At 35.7% G+C, this 21,645-nt stretch overlaps 1 protein-coding gene across 18 annotated transcripts in view; it reads right to left on the reverse strand.

Moving 5' to 3' along the window:
• Nucleotides 1-21,645, reverse strand: part of MCTP1 (multiple C2 and transmembrane domain containing 1) — a 536,345-nt gene that overhangs the window by 169,066 nt on the left and 345,634 nt on the right. For 11 of the 18 annotated variants that reach the window (XM_063085528.1, XM_063085527.1, XM_063085526.1 and 8 more), the window contains 2 exons: nt 15,140-15,310; nt 12,214-12,344 (listed from right to left, as the gene is read on the reverse strand). The exons of 1 other annotated variant lie outside the window; for it this stretch is intronic. In XM_063085528.1, the coding sequence (XP_062941598.1) occupies nt 12,214-12,344; nt 15,140-15,310 (302 nt within the window). Of the gene's footprint in view, nt 1-12,213; nt 12,345-15,139; nt 15,311-20,279; nt 20,358-21,645 lie in introns of all 18 variants that reach the window. 6 more of the 18 variants (XM_063085525.1, XM_063085536.1, XM_063085533.1 and 3 more) reach the window with 2 other exon arrangements.

Genomic DNA, 21,645 nt, shown 5'->3' on the forward strand with positions numbered 1-21,645 from the left:
TCTGGAAAACACCACAGAAGGTATATCAGATAACCTCATTGTTTCTGCTAACACTACATCCATTTCAAAATACTCTCACACTGTCTCCTTAAACTCTAAAGGATGAAAAAACATCAAATGCCTTATCTAATATTCTAATTTTAATTGAAATTAAGATCTTATCAATAACACCTGAAACAAACTGAGGATAAAACATTTAACAGTGAAAAACAACCATTTAAATGTATTCATTAATAATAATAATAATAAAAAGGTATATAATTCTTTAGAGATCTTTCCAGCACCTGGCACTGTGCCTGGCCCATAGTTTGTTGAATGTAAATGAATATTCGGCTTGGATCAGGAGTACAATACTAGAGAATTGAACAGGAATTATAATTCAGACAGTACTTTTTGGTTGGATACAGTTGGAACCAAGAAAAATCTGTCACTCACTTTGTTTTTTCCTTTTTCTTTTTTTCTTTCACTCACTTTGATCATGTATTTCTCAGTCCCTTCCTTGCCTTATTCTTTTATATGATGCTGCATCACTCTTAAAACTCTAATATATACTGAAGCCTTCTGGAGGATTTCTTTTTCTGTCTATTACCACCTTGCCCTGGTCACCTAGATGCTGGCTTATACTTCATTTATATCAGAGTCATTGCATTTAATGCTTTGGAGTTGGGGGAGGTGCTCTAAAGATTATTTGGTACAGGAATTGCAAATTGGCAATTTACAGATGGAACCTGGCCCACAGATTAGTTGTTTTTGCTTGTAGTACTAAGAAAAAGTTTGAATCAAAACAATTTTAAATGTGGGGCAAATGTCTTCTGAATTAGTTATTGTCCTCAATACTGTCTATTATTGACAGCTGACCTACTTCATTTAATTACTCTACCTGGTTCCAACAGGCATAAGGACTTGTGATCCCTGCAATCTCCTTAATTTACCAATGAGAAAACTGGGGTCACATGACTTAATGGAAACATACAGTTAGTTTTCAGCAGAGCCATGACCTGAACCTGGGACTCTAGAATCCAAGATCCAGGCTATTTCCTCCACCAATCTGTCACTAGGTAACCATGCATCCCAGGAGGAAGTGTGTGCTCTTATAAAACGATTAAGAAAAATTTACAAATTGAATTTTTAAAATCATAAAACTGATAAAATCTAAATTTTTTCTTCAGCAACTAAATTTCAGTATTGGGTGTACTCATAGAAATAGTCAATCTCAAGTTTTGTCCTGTATTTAATGTTTTGGAATTTTGACTTTAATAATTCTATGTAGAGAATGCCTGTTTACATAAATATATTGGACAAGAGAGTATTAAACGACTTCAAGTTTCTTTGTGCTAGTTGAGGTTATTCAGATCTCCTATTTATCTAAAAATTCTGTTCAAGAGTAAGATGCCATTTTAAATGAAGTGTCACCAAAATTGTCTTGTTAACTTGACCATAAAGTTTGCATTACAGCTTCACTGATGATCAAATTATTGCTGGAATTGGATAAAGAAAGAGCATTTTCTACATTCTTATAGCTTTTGAACAAATATATACAAAGATGGAAGCCTTGCGACACAGTCTGTTGCAGTGTGAACACAGTGCTAAATGCTGTGGGGCAGATTCTCCTATCTTTGTGTTAGCTGTCCTGTTACATCCTGAACAAGGAAGGATTCACTATAGTTTGAATACAGAAGTACCAAGTAGTCATCCAGATGGTCCAGAATAGGCATACATTAATGGCTTTATATTGTTATCAAAATGAAAATGCAAAATTAAAAGAGCACTGAAGCAAATTCATGAACTCCAAAAATACATTTAAAGATACATATACAAAGAAAAGAGCCCAGCAGTGTAAATCAGATTCCCTTGGTTATCTTTCACTAATTAGTTGTATGACCTTTTTAAAAATACTTATCCTCTGGAATTTCAGATTTCTCATCTGCAATTATGAGTTAATTGTACTGATGAACTTTAAATTCTCAAAAATCCAAAATTCCACCATTTGTTATAACCCTGTCCATGTTTACACTTGCTATATCTTCCTTTCTTTGCAATTCCACAAACCAAAAAACTAAGATAAGTTTATCCTATAGGCAATGAAATACTATTCCTTGGATGTATTACCAAAAAATAAAAAATAAAAAATCTGAATGTGATTCAAGAAGGCATCTAATCTAACTTCAAATAGTATTGCAAGGAGAACTAGGGTGTACCTCAAAGGTCATCATGGGAGGGAGTGTGAGAAAAGGGGTGGGGACTCTCTGATTCAAAGAGCAGCTCCTCTTACATATGTCTTATATTGGAGTTTCTACATGTGTGGTTTGAAAACTTATCTGATACATCTTACACACCTCCCTAGATTCTCCTGGAGGCACGGTATCCTGGGCCCTCAGCTACTTGCTTTGCCTCAGCTGTTACTTTGGCTGTGCCTCCCCAGAGGACTGCTCTTCATCCCACCACCATGACCAATTGTCTGTGCTTGGGTCCTCATGGGTCTGCCACCTTGGACAAATGGATCTTTCACTTTCTCAAATGGGTAACGCACTCCACTTGGCTGCCATTGTGCATCAAGGCCTAGCTGCCCTATGCCTGGAGTTTCTGGCATCTAAGGCCATTTCTTCACTTGAATGCAAAGCCACACTGTGCTGATGGGATTTGGCCCCCAGATCAACTGCCAAAGAAGCTGGATGAAACAATGCAGAAGTTGTCTCCTTGTGGGGTGAACTTTGATTTTTGGAATAGGGTATGGGGAAATAATTTTCCACACCTTCTTCTCTTTTACAGACTGTTCCAAAATATGATTCTCCATGTTGCCTGTTGACATATGGCCAAGTTGGTGCACCTGTTAAGCAACCAGCTGGGTCTCAAACACAGGAGACAGTGACCAGCCCAGTAACATAATGCCTTTTATTGCTTCCTAGTCTTCCCTGAATCATGTTATTTCTCTCTCACTCTCACTGTCTGGGATTGTACTTCCCAATAAAACACTAGCACTTAATCATTGCCTCAAGCTCTGTTTTCTACAGAACCTGGGCTAAGGCCAAAACCATTGACACAGTTCAACCTTCTTAGTTATGAATGCGGGAAACATAAATCTGACCATGTCCCTCCACTGGCTTCCCACCACCTGTGAAATATCCCTAGCAAGTCAACAGTGCCCTCCATGACCTACCATCAGCTTGTGTGTCACTTGCTGAGGCATATGTACTACTTGTCATTGCAGGTGGCTTATAATTCTCCCACAATCCATGCTCATCTGTTTCTTTATGTTTGTACAAGTCATCTCTTCTGCTTGAGATGATGTATCACCTATCTTTGCTTGTCAAATTTTTCTAATTTTCATTGAAATAACATTCATTTGTCATTCTCAATATCCTGAAACACCTTGAGGGTAGGGACGATGTCTTATTTCAGCACCTAGCACAGTGTCTGTAATATAGTTGGTGCTCTGTCAGTCCCAAAGTACTTATGGACCAGGAAATGGAGGTTCAGAGGCCAAGAATTTACCCTTAGTGACAATGCTCGATGGTGGCAGAGCCAGGACTATTACATAACGTGCTCACTCTACCACTTCTGTATTGTCTACCTAGAAAGTGATTTGATTTCTTTCCAATACTCATTTCACTCACTCATTCATTAATTAACTATTTATTAAGTGCCTATGTGTCATGTCCTCTGTTAGATTTTGGGGATTCAGCCCCTTCTAAACCTTCTGGTTTCTCAGATCCTCATTTCCAGAATCTGAGTTGTTTTGAACAAAGTTATTTGGCTTCAGAGTCCATGGATGAGGGTTCAAAACACTGAAATTTTAATAAAGCTCAATTGTTCATTAGCATTATGATACTAAGCAAGTCACAAACTTTGTGCTTCAGATTTCCTCATTTATCAAATGTAATTTTTTTTAAAACATGCTTTTTCTTTGCATAGACTTGTAAGAATACAAGAATAATAGATTAAAAAGTACTTTGAAAAGTTGAAAGTTCTATGTAAATATATCTGATTATATTATCACTTTTGCCTTAGTTTGATATGGAAAAATTTAAACTATCTGTACTGAACCCAACTCATCAATCAATCAATTAATAGAGTAGTCAAAACAAACTCAAAACTAAAGATTTCAGTGCTGCTTCCCCTCATTCCACAAATGGGGAAATTGAGGCTCAGAGAAATTAAGTGATGAAAAGAACTTGAGCCATGTTTCCTGACGTCCATATCAGAAGTTTGAAGTTATTTGCACTTCTTAAAAAACATACATTTAAATTATTTAACCACCTGAAAGAAATATCAGTCATCTTTATTTAGTGACATTTTCCTGTAAGAGTTGAAGGAGACAAATCTGAGTTCTTTTTTCTTCCCTACCTTCCCTCTGCCATTCCTAAACCAGTGACCAACAACATTTCTTCCCAGATGAAACAGTCTTGTCATTAGCACCCCAGGTGTATACATATGAGTCCCCTTGAATACAGGAAGTAAATTATAGAACTATTTAGAATTATTTTTAATTTAAAAATAAGACAGAAATCAAGCTTCATCAATATTTAACATATTCATTAACACAGGTGGCTTATACATCAGATACGTCACATATGGCCTGCAAGTATCTTGAAGGAAGAGCAGGAGCTGAGTAAGACATGGGGGTTGACTGTGGCGCCCTTCCGTGCTCACTTGAGTTCACTGAATTGCAGTTCATACATGCCCTGTTAAGTGGATTTATGGATTATATAATCTAGTTTTAACCAAACTAATCCTCACAAAATGGACAATTGGCTTTAAAAGATCCCAGTAAAGGAACTGTGGATTGAAGATAATGCTAATTGAACAAGCCCGAGTGAACAGCAGTGATAAACAGGAAGCTGCAGAGCTGATACTTCTCGTACTTGAGCTCCGTGTCAACCACATTATGATTCAGCAACCAATGGGGGTATAATCAGCTCTAGCAAGAATTCAGCCAAAACAATCCAAAATTATCAAGAAGAATGTTTGCAAAAGAAATTTATATCTATTCTCTTTAACAATGAACTTCTAAGTGTTATGCTACGCCTAATAGTATTAGCAAATGATATTTTGAAGCCATCATGATTAGTGAGACATGAAAATGAAACATTCAGAATAGAAAGACAAATCTCTATAGATTTTTCTTTCTTTGACTTTTAAAAACACAATTTTACATAATTTTTATCAAATTTAACAGTAAATTTTATAAAGCTTTTTGAGATTTCTTAATATATGAAAATTACATTACTAGTATGACTAATAATACACAATATATTATAAAATCTTATATTATAAATTAATATAATATATACTCCTTGGAACGTAAGCGTTTTAAAGAATTCAATATGTAACTGCTGAAGTTTTTTCAAGTTTTATAATTATGTAGAAGTTTTTATGTCATCTCTGACATTACAAAATGCTAAATGCTGTTATTGCCTTTCTGTCGTCAGAAGCTGTCACTGTTCAACTGTCTTTGGGGAGATTGCTTTACTGGAGCACACTTCTGCAAACTTTAAAATTCTGTATTCATTGAATTGAAGGTAAACTAACATGGCAGTTCGTGGAAACTGTCTTCATAAACTTCTTATTTAAGATATATTACAATGAGTATAAGCTTTCTAAGAAAATCTTCAAAAGAAAAAATAGTAACTCATGAAAAAAAATGATCAAAATCTTGATATATTTGGTTTAAGTCGAGTTTGTGAAAAAACAAGACAAAAATCAGTGACACACTCCATTCTTTATTTAAATATTGTCTATCTCCCTTAAGAAATGTTTCACTCAATCCTAAGTAAGAAAAATAGTGAAACATAATGATTTCATTAAAAAAACTTCAGTTTAGAATTTTTTGACTAGCTGTCTCTCTGCTTTCAAAAAAATAATGCAGCAGGATTGTTCTGGCTCTATTCATGTAGGAAGTAAAAAAATCATTAAGTTTTGGTGCACAAATAAGAAATTGTTCCAAGTCAAAATCTATAGAGTGTCAAATGCTCAGATGCATTGACCTTCAACTTTAAAAGAACATAAGTTTGGTTAGGATCCAAAGTCAAAGGTTGTTTCCTCACTTGCCACAGTAAACCTAAACACACATACTTGTGTACCTCCACATCCCACATTCTCTTTCCCTCAGCACTAAATACAGTCATTGATTTATTTTTATGGCTGTAGAATTTGAAAGCATTTATTCCTCACTTAGAACTTGCCAAATTAGAATAAGTTTTTCTTATCATACATCTTTAATAAAATTTTTGTTGAAATTAAGCTCTGTATGCAAGCTTACATTTGTAGCACTTTGGTCATCATAGGCAGCACCAATGCATGGGCTCTGATAACAATACAACAAATAAAGTCAGTAGCAATTCACTAACCTAAAATATATATATCCCAAATCAATGCCACTTTAAAGATAAACAAGCATTTTGCACACTAATGAATAATGCCATAAATCTTGTTGTATTGGATTGCAAATAACTCCGACTGAATAAAATTACATGACACAGGATTTACTTATTCTGCACGTTCATAAAAACAGCTTGTTCTTTGACAGCACTCATTCTTGGCAATTTACTGCAACTGTCAGCAGCCAATTTGTTCAGATTACTGCTCTGCATAAAAGTGTAACAATCATGAGGATTTATTAGCTGATTATCATAAAGGTGGCAGCCTGTCTTGCCTGCCAAAATGCAGGTGATCAGAAAGTTAAATAATTACATGCAGATTAACATTATTTCACCTTCACTTGAAATCTGTAGTTCAGCGCAGCGACAGGTAAAATGTGTGGTTCGAACTTGCAATATGGTACACATTACCTAAGTTGGTTTACTGATTACTTGGCATTTTACTGAGCACTCGAAGGCTTCGGGATAACATAATGAATGTGAGACTGTGGCGAAATGAGGGTGGACTTTAGAGTCTGGAGACCGAGGTTTGAGTCTCAGATCAGTCACCCCAGTTGTATACTAGTTGAGCCACTTCTTAACCTCCTTCGGCCTCACTATTTGCATCTGCAAAATTGGTGTAATATGAACCACCATTGTTACCCCCTAATGTTGAGCTAATGAGTATAATAGTGCCCCATAAGGTATAAAGTATTATTATTATTATTGGTTTTTTCCATTTCATAAGTTTTTTTGTGTAAAATTTAACAATCAGATGGCATTAACTCCCTAGATATCATGAGGATTAAAAGTTATGATATAAGCATCTTGGTGAATGTATAGGCCACTCCCCACCCCACCTCAATACAACAATTTAGTATTTCTTAAGTATAAAGGTTATTCAGGTACTTTTATGCTTTAACTCATTAATTCTCCTCTTTTGCATCAAATCCAAACATTTCTTCACAATTACATAGAAACTTTGTACCTTCCACTAGTCATGGTGTTCTAATTGCCTTTTCATTAACATCTGGTGTCACATCAGTATTTTTTTAGAGAACAAAGAGTTTTAACTTCCAGTATTAAGGCTTCAGGTTTTTAAGTTCAAATCTCTGGAGTTCAGAGAAGAGTTATGGAGAGGATCTGTATATTTGTAGTTATCAACCTATAGGTGGTATGGAAAGCATAAGAATGGATGAAGTCACCATAGGAGCAACTATAGATCAAAATGATGCCCAAGGAGTGAGCTCTGAGGTTCTCCAGAACTACAATATGAGGGGCATGAGGACAAACCTGTGAAGAAGACCAGGAAGGAGCCTGCAATGAGGTAAGAGGGAAATCTGGAGAGTGTAGTGTTCTGGAAGCCAAGAGAAAAGCATGTTTCAAGGTAAGGAAGTGATCAGTCAAGTCCAGCACTGTGGCTGGGTCAGGTAAGATGAACGTTGAAAATGGGCCATGGACAAAAACAACCTGATCACAGGTTACCTTGACAAGAGCAGTTTGGTGGCTTGTGGGGGGCAAAAGCCTGAATGTAGGGGTTCGAGTGAGAATGGAAATGAGTAATGTTCAGTGTTAAAATAGTTTTAATTGTTTCAACACTCCGGAATTGCAAGTGGCTTTTTCATTTATAGCCATTCTTGTTTTTATTATAAACAAACAAACAAACAAATCTTGTTATTGAGTTGGCATTTACAAAACACATTTTCCAAAATCATTATATGTAATAAAAAGTATAAAATCAAAGTGGACAATAATAAAACCATAGCATAATAAACTAGTCTACATAGATAATCTAATCCATACAAGAGTTCTCAAATTTTGAACTCAGTTTAGACAATGTCCTTAAAAATGTGACTAGCCATTGAAATGATAACATTACCCTCCATGGTCAACTTTAAATGTACTTAACAAGCCACCAGCCAATTCCCAGAATAGTCTCTAATATTTAAGTTAATGCAGACAATAGAATGCCTGCAATGATAACATGCAAAAGAAGATGGAAGGTCATGATGATAATTTTACTCCCATTACTTTACCCTGAGAATTCAAATTTAACAGGAAGGTAAGTCAATTCTCTTCTAAACTATTCTAGGAATTGAGAAATTTTATTAATTTCTTAGTTAATTAAAAATTAATAAAATTAACTTCTTATTTTAACTAACTTATCAGAAAGTGTGCTATCTCCACTGTTAATTACAATGCAACCTTCAAAATAAATACAACTTGCCTGCCACTTAGGTATAATAATATGTTTGTTTGTTTGTTTTTTCCAGTGGCAGGACTTGTTAAAAGTGCAATTTAACAAGCATAAAGTTAGATAACTAGAGGTTCTAGTGTTATGTGGACATCAAAAAGATTTGAAATGATGATTCACCATAGTCATTTTCTTTTTTTTGCAGCAGGCATCTTTGTTAAACTAGCAGAGTATGCAACAAGTTTTTATTGCCCATCTTTGATTATCTGAAAATTTAACACTAAATCCCTTCATTGTATAAACAGTTTAAACTGATACTCAAGAGGACTTCTGGTCAAGATGGCAGAATAGACAGTCCCTAGCATCACTCTCTCCCACAGATAAACCAATTTACAACTATTAAAAAGCAATGACAGCCAAGCTGGGGCTGCTAGAGCTCAGGGGAAGAGGAGGAGAGACCTACGGAGAGTGTGAAGGTGGGAGAAGCCATGATGATAGAAAGAAAGGACTGCTTGAACTGTTTTGAGCCCCAGCCACTTCAATGCTGGAGCTGCTGAGCAAACAGAGCATGGAGCAGGAGCTGGCAAAAGCCACAGCTGCACCCCTTAGATGGAGTTGCTTGGAGGCTACAGGGGAGAAGAGGGCCTTGGTGGCCACCAGGCCAGCAAGACCACTAACAGGGTTCCCGTGGATCCACATAGGAGCAAGGAGACACAACAACTGACTAAAAGGAGCCACTCAGAGACTGGTGAGTCATTGCAAGGGACTGGAGCATGGCCTGTCTCATGGGAAGTGTTTGGAGCATGTGCGATAAGGAGACAGGCCACTGGGGGAACACTGGGGCACAGCAAGGACAGCTGATCTGCTTCCCCATCAGCATAGGACCACTCAGTGGAGACTGGTCAAGAATATAGAACTGCAGGGGGTGCAGTTTGCTGAAAAGACTCAGGCCCAGATCGGTGTTTCTATAGAACCTGGGTGTACTGTATCTCATGAGACCAGGAAGTACCTATAAAGTCAACTGTTAAAACCTGAGCTGCACAAAAAGCCTTCCCTAGGAAATCAGCAGCAAAGCAACAATTTAGCTCAACCACAGAGCTCAAGTACTGGTCCCCACAAGAAGTTCCCTCATTTTAGAAGTAAGCAAAGGACAACAAATTAGTTCCAATGCAGAGTTTAAGTGGTAGGAACAGCAAATAATCCAATGCAGAACTGAAAGAAAAAACAAAATACCTACAGACCAAAGTTAGATATCAACTAGTAATGGTCTCACATCACCAAAGAACACCTATAACACCTAGAAGGATCAGAAGTCCCCTAGGCTACTAAGCCAGGGATTGGGGGCCTCAGCCATGCCCCCCCAACACTCCCAACCAGCCCAGTGATGACCACCGACCCACTGCAGGAAGCGCCCTGGGCTCCCAAGCTGGGGCAGTGGGGGGGCCAAGAACTTCAGCCACACCCCTCAGACAACTGCACCCAGCTCAGCAATGACCAGGCCACTTCTGGAAGCCCCCTGGTCTCCCATGCAGGAATGAGGGGGTGCCACAGGACTCAACTCCACCCCTCTCCTTCCTCCTTCTCCCACTCTATTTCCTTCCCCTTTCCCTTCTCCTCCTCCCTGCTGGCTGCTCCACAACAACATCATAGAATGTAAAAAAACAAACAAACAAACAAAAAATAATAAATAAATAAACTTAAAAGTTAATAACTAAAATAAACTGATACTCAGGAGCTGTCCTAGGAGTCATCTCATCTCCACCTGTGCTCTTGTTTCTGTGCTCTAAAACTTTTGGCCTCAAATTGCTTTCAGAGGCAATTGTGCTTAGCATATAACCAAAAATGTATTTCTTCTCTTTTATCAAACTTCATAAGACTTCCTTAGCTTCTCCATGTATCTAGAGCAACCCGTGATCTCATATCCACCTGTTTATCACTGTTCTCTCAAAGTTTACCGAAATATGGACAAACCCTTAGAAACAACGTAAAGTGAGATACACAGGTCCACCCCTCTGCCAACCATTTTTGCCCTTGAAGAACTCATATTATTAGCAAGTGAGAAAAAGGGAAAGGTCAGTACCAAATGGGCTGAGAAATTTTCATAACATCCAAATTTTGAAATTCTTCCCAAAGAAAAAAAATATATAAAAGAACATCTGTCAATATGAAAAAAAGATAGAAAAAGGGATATGAAGGAATTCATGTAATATGTACCCAGAAGCACAGAAAGCCAGTATATTTTAGAGCATACTCCCTTCATTATTAACCAATCTAAGAAAGTTTCAATATGAAGTAAAGAGATTGAGGTAGCAAATTACACATGACTGTCATTCTGATTATCTTGTGGTTACCAAATAGAATTAACACTGCTGTAAACTATAAAAATGAATTAACCATTCAAAGAATACATGGATAGTACCTATTTGAAAGAGCTCATAGCCTATTGAGAACGAATCATGAACATATAATTATAAAAAATGTATTTAGTGTATTAACAGATGTATACCACTACTTAAGCTAGTGGTATACCCCAAAGAACACAAGACAGAACTTTAAGGAAACTCTGAAAATAGTGTTTTACTGGAGGGCAAAAATGTGCAATTAGCCCTTTGCTTTAAAAAAGGATTGAAATGTAACATAGTATTGGATTACAGTAGTGTTTCTCCAATTACATTTTCTAAGTAAAATATTAAAGGTTAACCGAAGCTAATTTTTGACCTCTCACTTTATAAACCTATGAAGCAAACTACTGCTTAAAGCATATATATTAGAATTATTAAAAAATAAAGACATAGATATGTTGGATTGGATTCCTGCTCTTACTCTTCTAGAGTAAAATTCCCTTTACTATTTATATGTATGAATTTTCTTCAGGCTGTGTTTAAAGACTTGGAATTCATGCGAACCATAATGAAGAAAGAATTTTTTAAACAAATTCTTCCGTACACTATGCTTCATTTCAGTATTGGCAGGTTTGGGTGTGTTTTGCTACAAAGACACATATGTAACTATCAAAAAAATAAATATAGGTTTTAAAATAAGAAAAGAATTCATGTGATTTCAGTAGCCATCCAAAATAACCTTGACTTTGTGAAGAAAAGTCATGTAAGCCTCAGAATACTCCTTTCTTCACTGCATTCTGAGATTAACATGGATCTGCCTCCCTTACATGCTTCCTTCACTAAAACCTGGGAACTCTTTACAGATTTATGAACTCCTAAGAGATTATAAAGACTCTCTGCCTTCTGGGGAGTTGTAGAAAATAATGCATTTCATGGTCACAATATGCTTTATGAAAATAAATATTATCTCAGATCACTTTGCAGACTATGAATATGTTCTTTGTTCCTTGAAGTATTTTATATCAGCTGAAATTCCTCTTTCTCATCTCCCATAACTTTTATGCACAATATTCTGACATCTGGAGAAAATTTCTGGATGTCGAATTTAGATAGTTTGTGTCCATCAACTGGTCAAAACTGCCACCTACTGGTCAGTCCTCAAATCTATTTTTCAGTTTATCCAAGTATTGGCTTACCATGGTTAAGATCCCTTCTTTCAAAACAATGAAGATTATTGACAATAATCATACTTAAAGTGAATATACTTTTAACAGATATTCACCATCTCTTTAGTGAACCAAAAGTAACAAATTTCACAAACCTGCCAATAAAATCATCCCTTTTTCCGGCATCTTTGTCCCATGCTGTGATATCAATGATTCCTCCTCTTTCTTCATAGAGATGAAAATCAAATTGTTCCCTCCACTGAGGATTCAAAGTTTTTGGCATAATCTGGAAAACAAAAAAGTCATTATTGTCTTAGCAATAGCAGTCCTTTTAAAAAATTTAACTTGAGTAAATAAATCAAATTTTAGGTACTATCTAGAAAAGCATGTATGTGTGCTACTTGAACAAAAGATTTCAGAAATAATGGAAACAAGTCATTAGATCTCTAGCATTTTTACTGCATACTACCTAAATGGACCCTAAATAATATGTCCTGAAAACCAAAAGGCTCCCCTTGATTATCTTAAATAACGGATGAGAAATATAAACTATATAGAAAATGTAAATAGTCTATAAATGAAACAGCTCGCTCAGCTTTTACATAATCATAGTTAATGCATGAAGACATAACTCACAGTCAGTCATCTCATAATAAGAAAAGATAAGGATTCCAAGAGTTTCCTTCTTTTCCTGACTCCCCATACATACTGGAATCCTGAGCTAGTGCATGAAAAACAGACAGTAAAGTTCCATGGGAGCAGGAGGAAAAAGCAAGAAGCTTTTGGGTTGTCGGACAAACTTTTACCTTAGAATTATAGCACTGATGTACTATCTCCATTTTATATATGAGGAAACTGAAACCTGGAGTTTAAGTGGCCCATCTAAGTTCAGTACATTTTAGCGTCCAGACTCTAACTCAAAGTCTTTGATTAGAGCTTCAAGACTCTTCCTCCAAAGCCATATGCCAAAATTGTTTGTGAATTAATAAGTAAATATATGAGGGGTCTTCAAAAAGTTCATAGAAAGGTTTGTGTCATCTTTTAATTCCATTTCCACAAACTCTTTTGAAGTACTCTCATATATATGTGAGTACATATGTATGTGTTTATATTACATATATGTTCTTTGTGTTGCATGTACAAGAAAGATGTCTCATCTGAAGTGCAACTTAAGTATTCAGATAAGACACCTGGTAGAATCAATGAACAAAGTGATCTATATTGATGCGTTTCAAAATTCCATTCACCACTGGGTTAATCAAAATATATTTGTTTCCCTGTTCTTTTTTTTCAGCAGGAAAACATGAAGTGGGCTGTTCTCTCTTTAGTGAATGACAGACATCTCTTCAGATGTAGAGAGTTTGAAAGCAATGAAGTATGTTATGTGCAAAGGTAATGCAAATGAATCATGATTTTTAAAGTTCATAATCTGAAATTAATCAGCAATAGATCATGGAAAGAAAGAGCAAAGAGAGACACATGTCCATAGCTGGGTTTCATATTTCATACATAAAGAGCAGAACTATAAAAATAAGTAATGTTTTAAGCCTGCTGGAACATGGAAATTGTGCTAATTGAGAAAGGACAAGATAGAAGTGGTCATAGGTGCCTATTTTTGGAATCAGCAGCTACTTTAAAATATGTTATTAAGCCCCTTGGCAGAAAAAAAAAAAAAAAAAGATGGCACTGAGTGAAATGCTTCAGGTATCTTATAATTGGGCTCAGATGAACTTCTATGCTATTTTGGGTGAGTTGTCTGTCTTACTTACCTGGCCATAACCAGGCTAACTTTTCAGTTTTCTTTTTTAGGACTGTCTTCCCTATCTAATTTCCTTCAGATCAGAAATGATGCCTTCCCCTTCCATGAGGGCACTCCTTAAGGTAACGAATCAGCCTGCTAGCAGTACTCACTGCCTGCTAATGAATCAGCTCTGTGATACCTTAATTACCGTATGTACTAAGGAAAACTTCCCAGGCCAGAAGGGACCTAGGCAGATTGTTTATCAAAAATCCACGACATAATGACAGCAAGGTGAGGGAGTTCCTATCAAAATGGCATATGATCTTTAATACAAGGTGGATATGATAAGCTGTTCCAAGCTGTCTATAAATACCAGCTGCAAAAACTGACCAGTAAAGGGGTCATAGTTGGATACAACATAGATAAGATGTGCCCAAAATATAGCTGTGCCTACTATGACCTTTACTCATTATTATTACTTCTATCAATAATATAATGATATTATTATTTAACATAATACATTATTACTACTAATGCAATTGTTATTACACAGGATAATTATTACTACTGCTGCTACTCTTCCTCTTCCTTCACTATTACCATTTACCAAGTACTTATTATGGGCAAGGCAGTATGAGAAGCCCTTTACATGCATAACATATATTCATTTAACCTTCTCAATAACTTTGTTAGGTAGGCATTATTTTAATTCTCATTTTTACAGATGAGGAAATTGAAGTATGGAGAAACTAAGTAACTTGTCCTATGGCACATTGTTCATCGTGACAGCAGGAATTTGGCCCTTCATTTCCTAAATAAAATAAAAAACTTGCAGTCTATCCTGGTGCAAGTCCAGTTGAATAAAATGACTCAGAGTAATGTATAAGGATTTGTATGGCATGTACAATAATGCTACTTGTAGTACTGATATTAGCACTACTTGCAACAACAACCACAATAATAATAATAGCCAACACTCTTTGAGCTCTTTATTTTATCTTTTTTTACTCTTTGTGCCAGGCATCAACTATGTTCCTTTTGTTGTTGATGCTTTTTTTGTTTTAATCCTCACAGATATGGTAATAGATAGTTCCTACCATTATTCCTGTGTTATAGATGTAGAAATTGAGACATAGAGAAGTTAAGTAGTTTACCCAAGGTTAACTAGCACATAAAATAATGAAAGCAATACAATTGTTGGTCTTGTTTTCTGACACGATGTTCAAAAAGTTCCATTAAGCGTTTAAAAAATCATCTAGTGTTTTCATCTCCCCAAGCACAGCTATTAACCAACCAATGCCTTCTAAATATTGACAGGAACACAATAGAGATAAGATTACCTTGCTCTTGTACTTCTGATGCCCAAGTCGAAACTTCACATAGGGGTCACTCAACCCATTGGAATCCATTGCCTTGAGGTCTCGCCCCTCAATCAAGGTGATGCTGACTATTCCCCTCCAAAGATGTGACTTTCTGTGCAGGTCTGACAGACGTAAACTTTGGGTCTGAAACTTTTGGCAAAGGAAGACTGAGTTAGGTCATTTTGGGCAAAGGAAAACTGAATTAGGTCATTTGGCATTACCCCTTCTCCTGTTGCTATAAGTTTCCAAAAAATAAAAAATAGGCAGTTATAGTTTGTTAAATAAAAATAATTTATGGAGTATAACTATTTATTAATTATAAAATAATTAAAATATTAGTTATAAAATTAATTATAATAAAGAATTATACTCCATAAATTATTTTTATAATAATATAACTATAAAATAATTAATAACTTACGCAATTATCACCTCATGATAAATTTGTGTGTAAAAGAGGTGAGTGCTCAAAATAAAGTCAGTTTAGCTTTTCGACTCTTAAAATTCCCAGTGTAGATATTTCAAGATATCAGAGAATGTTTACATATGTGTACAAGATACCTGTGTTAAAATATGTATAAAATGAATATTATAAATATCAAAGGCCTCATCCACACTATGATATTTAATTTTTAATGATTTATGATTTTTGAAGATCTCTTTTTTCATGTTACAAATGGCTTTTACAGGTGGTTTTTAGTTGTAAGATTAGTTGCAAGTTTTACTCAGATAATTTAAACATTTTCTTCTTGTAGCATTAAAAGATAATCGAGTTTCAGCTCACTATAAAACTATCTAAGGTACTATAGAACAGAAAACAAAATCAATAAACCCACCCAAAATGTCTTGCTTATGCCTGAAACTTGAATCACAAATATTTAAAATTATTTTTAAAATTACATGTGTGATTTATTTTGGCAAGTGTGTTTCTGAATTTATTTCTCCTTCTAGTATTTGAACATTTTCTTTAATGATTTTTATTATGCTCACTTCTAAATCACAATATTCAAGCCAGTGAACAAAATCAGAATTTTTAAAAATTAGCAAGTCTACTAAAAATGGCCATATAATCTCTTTGAACTAAATACCATATAAAACAAGCCAGAGAAAGCAGTTAAATGTTAAGACATTTTCAATCTGGATTCAGCGCCAAGCATTACTATAAAAATTATTGTCCCTTTCATATTATTAAGCGTGTTTTTTCCTCTTATAGTCATTTCATGAAGAAATTCAACATTCCTCTCAACCTCAAAGTATTCCAAGTCTAAATCAAGGATTAGCCTTACTTTCTACCTAATCCCTTCTATGTCAACATTATAAAGTTACAGCCTATTTTGTATATCTCTTCCTCCCACTTTTGACTTCCTACCTTTCTCCGTACTATAGTAATGCCATAGCCATTTTCATCTGATATCATCAGAAGTCATGCATTTCAGGGTGCTTTTATTAGGAAAATGCAATCTACATTCTTTAAAATAAAATACTTCTAATATTTGAACATTCCAGTGGAAATCTTTCTAAATCACATTGCACGTTTCCCTGCCTTGTTGAACAGCAAATCTTAAATATTGCTTGGTGGCTCTGCTTTATTAATATCAAAGCAGGACTTTGCCTACAGCCCTCCTAACCTCTGCAAGCTTCAAGAATATTCTCCAACTGCGTTCCGAAGTGCAAGAGAGGGTTCGTGGATCACCTGCAAGTTCCATAGAACTCCATGCTCTCTCCAGCCAGAGCCCCTCTGCTCCCATCTGTTCTGTATATTGGATTTCCACATTGGATTTTGTTTGGACAATGGGCTTGTCAGATTAAAATAATTGTTTACAATTCATTTCACCAAGTGATGGTCCAGGTTTTTAATTTTCTTTTTAGGTCTAAGATTTCATGCTATTTATTATTATATAATGCAGTAATGCATTTTGTTGTGTGACTGATTGAATGATTGATTGATTGATTTAAACAACTTCTGCTGATCTAAAGCATCAGGTTCTAGACTTTGGATCTGAAACTTTTGTTAAGGAGTATGGGTGGCAAAAGATGAAAGAAGAAAAACAAATATTGTGGCAAGTAAGAAGAAATAATTTTCTTAGCAAAGACCAAGGAGTCAATAATGGCTCATTTATACACAGCTTTAGAATTTAGAAGTGCATGTATATATATACATTATGTCATTTGGTTTCTACCAAAACCCTGTGAGTTAGGAAGGCAAAGCCTCTTAGCCCCATTTTACTGATGAGGAAATTGATGCTTATAGTGGTTGGGCTAAAAAAATGGTGAATGTGTGACTAGAACCTTAGTATTTCTGATCTTTACTCCTGAGTGTCTTTCAATATTGGTGTTTGGGGCTGAGACTCATGGGTTTAAAGGTAATCATAATTGAAATATAATGTAGCCAAAGGGTACTCTTCAGGTAAGTGAGCTAATTATATTAGAAATGACATTCCAGTATAGATTTTTCTATGTGGCTAATTCATGATATCAGCTTCTACTCTTCTGTTATATGAGCCCATGTATTTATATTTACAATGTTTCAGCATGTTGAAGAATATACTTAATGACACTTTCTATGTACTCTTTAGAAGCAGAAGTCATGCTTCATATGTCACTCAGTCAAATAATAGTCGGGTAAAATCTAGGTTACACAGCATCTTCCGTTAGCAATGTGAAGACAGTTTTTTGATAGTATCACATCTGAAACCCTTACGTGCTTGCTCCTCCTCCTGTTTTTAACATAGGAACATGAACTTGACTTACAGGGTGAGGAGGAGAAAGAATGCTTTCCAGGCGATCATTCGTGCTTTCACAAAAATAAAATGAACTTAATGGAAGCTTTACCTACTGCCATTAGTTGTTATAAAATATGGGCTGGCCAGTTAGCTCAGTTGGTTAGAGTGCAGTGTGATAACACTAAGGTCAAGGGTTCAGATCCCTGTACCCGCCCGACGCAACAGACAAACAAAAAAAAATGTTTGTTACAAAATGCTTTCTATAACCTATAAGTACATTTCCAAAACGACTTTGGAAACTAAGTGGGGTGGGGGGGGGAGAAGAGTATTCTTCATAAAAACAGGGTGTGGGAATTAGGCGACCTGCACAAAAGGCTAAGAAAAAAAGAAAAAAAAGACACACTAATGCTCCAAAGACAAAGTAATCAGATTTTTTTTTAAAGTAGATTTTTCTTCTTCAATAATTTTGCTCAAAATGGCACTTTTCTAAATAGAAACTCCATAATTGAACTGTGGATTTTACTGTGTAACTGCATAGTCATGAAACAGATAAATATTTAGTCTTAGTGTGAAGCATAGAAACTTGAAATAAAATTATAAGGTAAGGTGGAAGATTTAAACTGAGGCTACCAATAGTAGAAAAGACAAACACTTAACATAAATATTCAATCATATCTTTCTAGAAATTTCTGGCTACATGACTTGGACATGTTGCTTCCTCTCTGGGACTCAGTTTTCTTATCCTTGATTTTCAAAGCTGGACTCCAGGGTCCCAAGTGTACTGAGAACACTCTTCTGCATGTATATATGGGGGGTTGGGTGTTGGGGGGCCTGCGTAGAAAAAAGTATATTCTGTAAACAATGAAGATTTAATTTGCCTAAGACAGTCATTTATTACTTTTACCTATTTTTGAAATCAGTGTTCTGGGGAGCTCATTGAAGAGGTGATGATGAGCTGAGATTCACAGCTAAGAAAATCTTTGAAAACCAACTTCGATGTTCTCTGAGATACTTCTGAGTCACTGGCTGCTCTGTTTAAAAAGTTTCCTTCCTCTGAACAGCGTATTTCTCAACATGTGGACCACAGACCAGTGGCATCAATGTCACCTGGGAACTTGTTAGAAATTCAAATTCTTTGACCCCATTCCAGACCAATGACATCAGAAAGTTTGAGAGTGCAGCCTGGAAGTCTGGGAGTGGGGCCTGAACCTCTGGTTTCACCACCTCACAGGTGATTAAAGTGTGAGACACTCGAGTGTGAGAACCCAAAGTTATACGGTGCATGGTCATTGGCTGTCCCCTATGTTCTCACACCTATTGTTAATTAATATGATTGTAAACATTATCTACTTTCTGGCATGGATATTATTTATGCTATTTAACGTACTTCTTCAGTCCTGCTTCTAAATTTACTGATCAGGAAAGCACATTGGTCTAGATATTTGGAGCATTTAAAGAGAGAAGTAGAAGCCTACTGAACAATTATGAAAAGTTTATTTCCTTCCTTTATTAATGTTTTTTTTCATAGAATGTATCCAAATAATACAATAAATATTTGTAGTGTTGATAATCAGTCAACCAAAAGATACTTATTGAGCACCTAAAGGGCAAGGAGTATTAAATCCAAGATATCCCTCGATAAAATTAGCATTATTACAGCTATTCCTTAGTTATCTAAGGAAATGTTCTCAACTAGTTCCTTGTTGAATTACAACTCTATTTGAGAGGGGAAAGAAAAAGGAAGACTGATTTGATCATCAAACAATGTATACATGTATTGAAATATAACTCTGTTTCCCACAAATATGTATAATCAATACATTTCAAAAAAAAAAAAAAAAAAAAGGAAAGGAAAGCTGAGGGAAGAATAAAAAGAAAAGCCAACCCAGCTTCAAAGCAAAGAACTAAACCTGCAAAAGGAAGAAATAATCTTTGAAGTTTTAAGTCAGTAGTTCTCAAATTTTAGTGGTCAATTTGCTGAAATTGCTGGGCCTGATCCTCCCGGATGTGTTGCTTCTGTATTTCAACATGTGCCCTGTGTGATTCTTGTACACACCAAAGTTTGAGATCCACTCTCACAAAGAATATTCATCCAAGTTCCGAATGAATACAGATTATCAAGATACGAGATAATAATATAAATTTCAAAGCCTGACATGATTAGGCAATAGCACATACCTTTAGTATGATTTTAGAATTAGTAAGCTGGCACTTTAAAGAGAATATTAGTTTTCTTATATTATTCCTCAAAAAAGAATTCAAGAGTACAATTCCTTTTCACGTGTATAAAATAGGTTAGGATAAGGAATGGGTTCTCAGTATAGTAGGTCAGCATCCAGAGTTCACAGCTCATGCAAGCTCAGAAAAAAATAAATGAACTGAATGGTTGAACTTACTTGTGCATTTTGGCAATAAGGACTCTGAAGCTCTGCTCTGCAGAATCCCAGGAGAGGAAGAGCAGGCCTGCCACACGTCTGGATGGAAATGAATGATCAGAGCTGTATGGGAAAGTTTTGTGCCACTCTCAACCCCTCATTTTGATCAGCATTTAGAATTGCTCTCCAAAAGACAATATTTGAAAAAATATGTGTATGCTCAGGTCATTGTCAGAAAATGCCCTATAGCACAATGAAGATAAATGCCAGCGCAACTCTATAGTTTCCAGCCACCATTTTCTTTAGTAGAATGCTGTTGCAGTGGTCAAGAGAATAGAGCCCAGAGATTACATAGTGATAGATCCTGCTTAAGTGGTTTCAGGTTTTTGTTATTAGGTGTATCAGAGAAAAGAAGCATAGCAAGAGAAATCATGGAGAGAATAATTTTTCCAAGTCTCCTTCTTCAAAATTTCTTGGAGATTATTTCCAATGTCAAAAAAGTGATAAGGCTTCAGAAGAATAAATGTTTCATGAATAGGAGTAACTATGATCATATTAAACTTTCATGCCACATGTGAAACTTCTGTAATAATTAAAAGTTATTTCTAAAGTAAGAGAAATTTTGTCCCACATAATAGTTCCCTTTGGTGCCTTTGCTACCAAAAAAAGCAACCCAAAGAGTCCTTCACTACCAAGACCAAGAGCAGCAAGAGATGGATAAAGAAAGCTACAGCTAAACAAGAAATTCAGGAGGGAAATTATCAGGTGGAGTTGAAAGTTTGTATTAAAGGACTTTTTTAGAACAGCTATAGAAAGTTTCTGAACAATAGTATTATCACTGATAAGAGTCACCATCTTTAACAGCATCAGCAGGGAGGGCTGGATTAGGATAGTCTGAAAGATAAGTTAGATCACACAGAAAGAAAGAAACATTTATTAAGCAACTATTATGTGCTGCAGTTTACATACTCCAGTGATTTTCATGACAAGCATCACATTTTTAAGGTATAGAAACTGAGGTAAAGAGAAGACAAATACCCTACTCTAAGCCAAATGGCTAGAGACTGGCAAGGCTAAGATTTGAATCTGGGGGTTGCTGACAAGTAATCCATGATTTCCCCACTCTATCTCATTTTTTTTGGACAGAGCCCAAGAAGTTCGTGGTCCAAAAAAAAGCAATGAACTGGTATAGGATTTCTTGAAACACCTTGTTTTTTGTTTAGATGAAATACTCATATGTCCTTGGTTACAGATTATTGAGAAAGGCTAATCAGGGGCTTAGAGGAAGTAAAAATAGGTAGTGGTAATAATTCTAGCATATGTTACTCCGTAAAGTATATGAGAGTTAACTGTACCCTGTAATAAATTATAGTCTAATGTCTATTAA

Source organism: Cynocephalus volans, chromosome 2 (assembly GCF_027409185.1).
Source record: "Cynocephalus volans isolate mCynVol1 chromosome 2, mCynVol1.pri, whole genome shotgun sequence".
In the NCBI taxonomy this organism is placed as follows: Eukaryota; Metazoa; Chordata; class Mammalia; order Dermoptera; family Cynocephalidae; genus Cynocephalus; species Cynocephalus volans.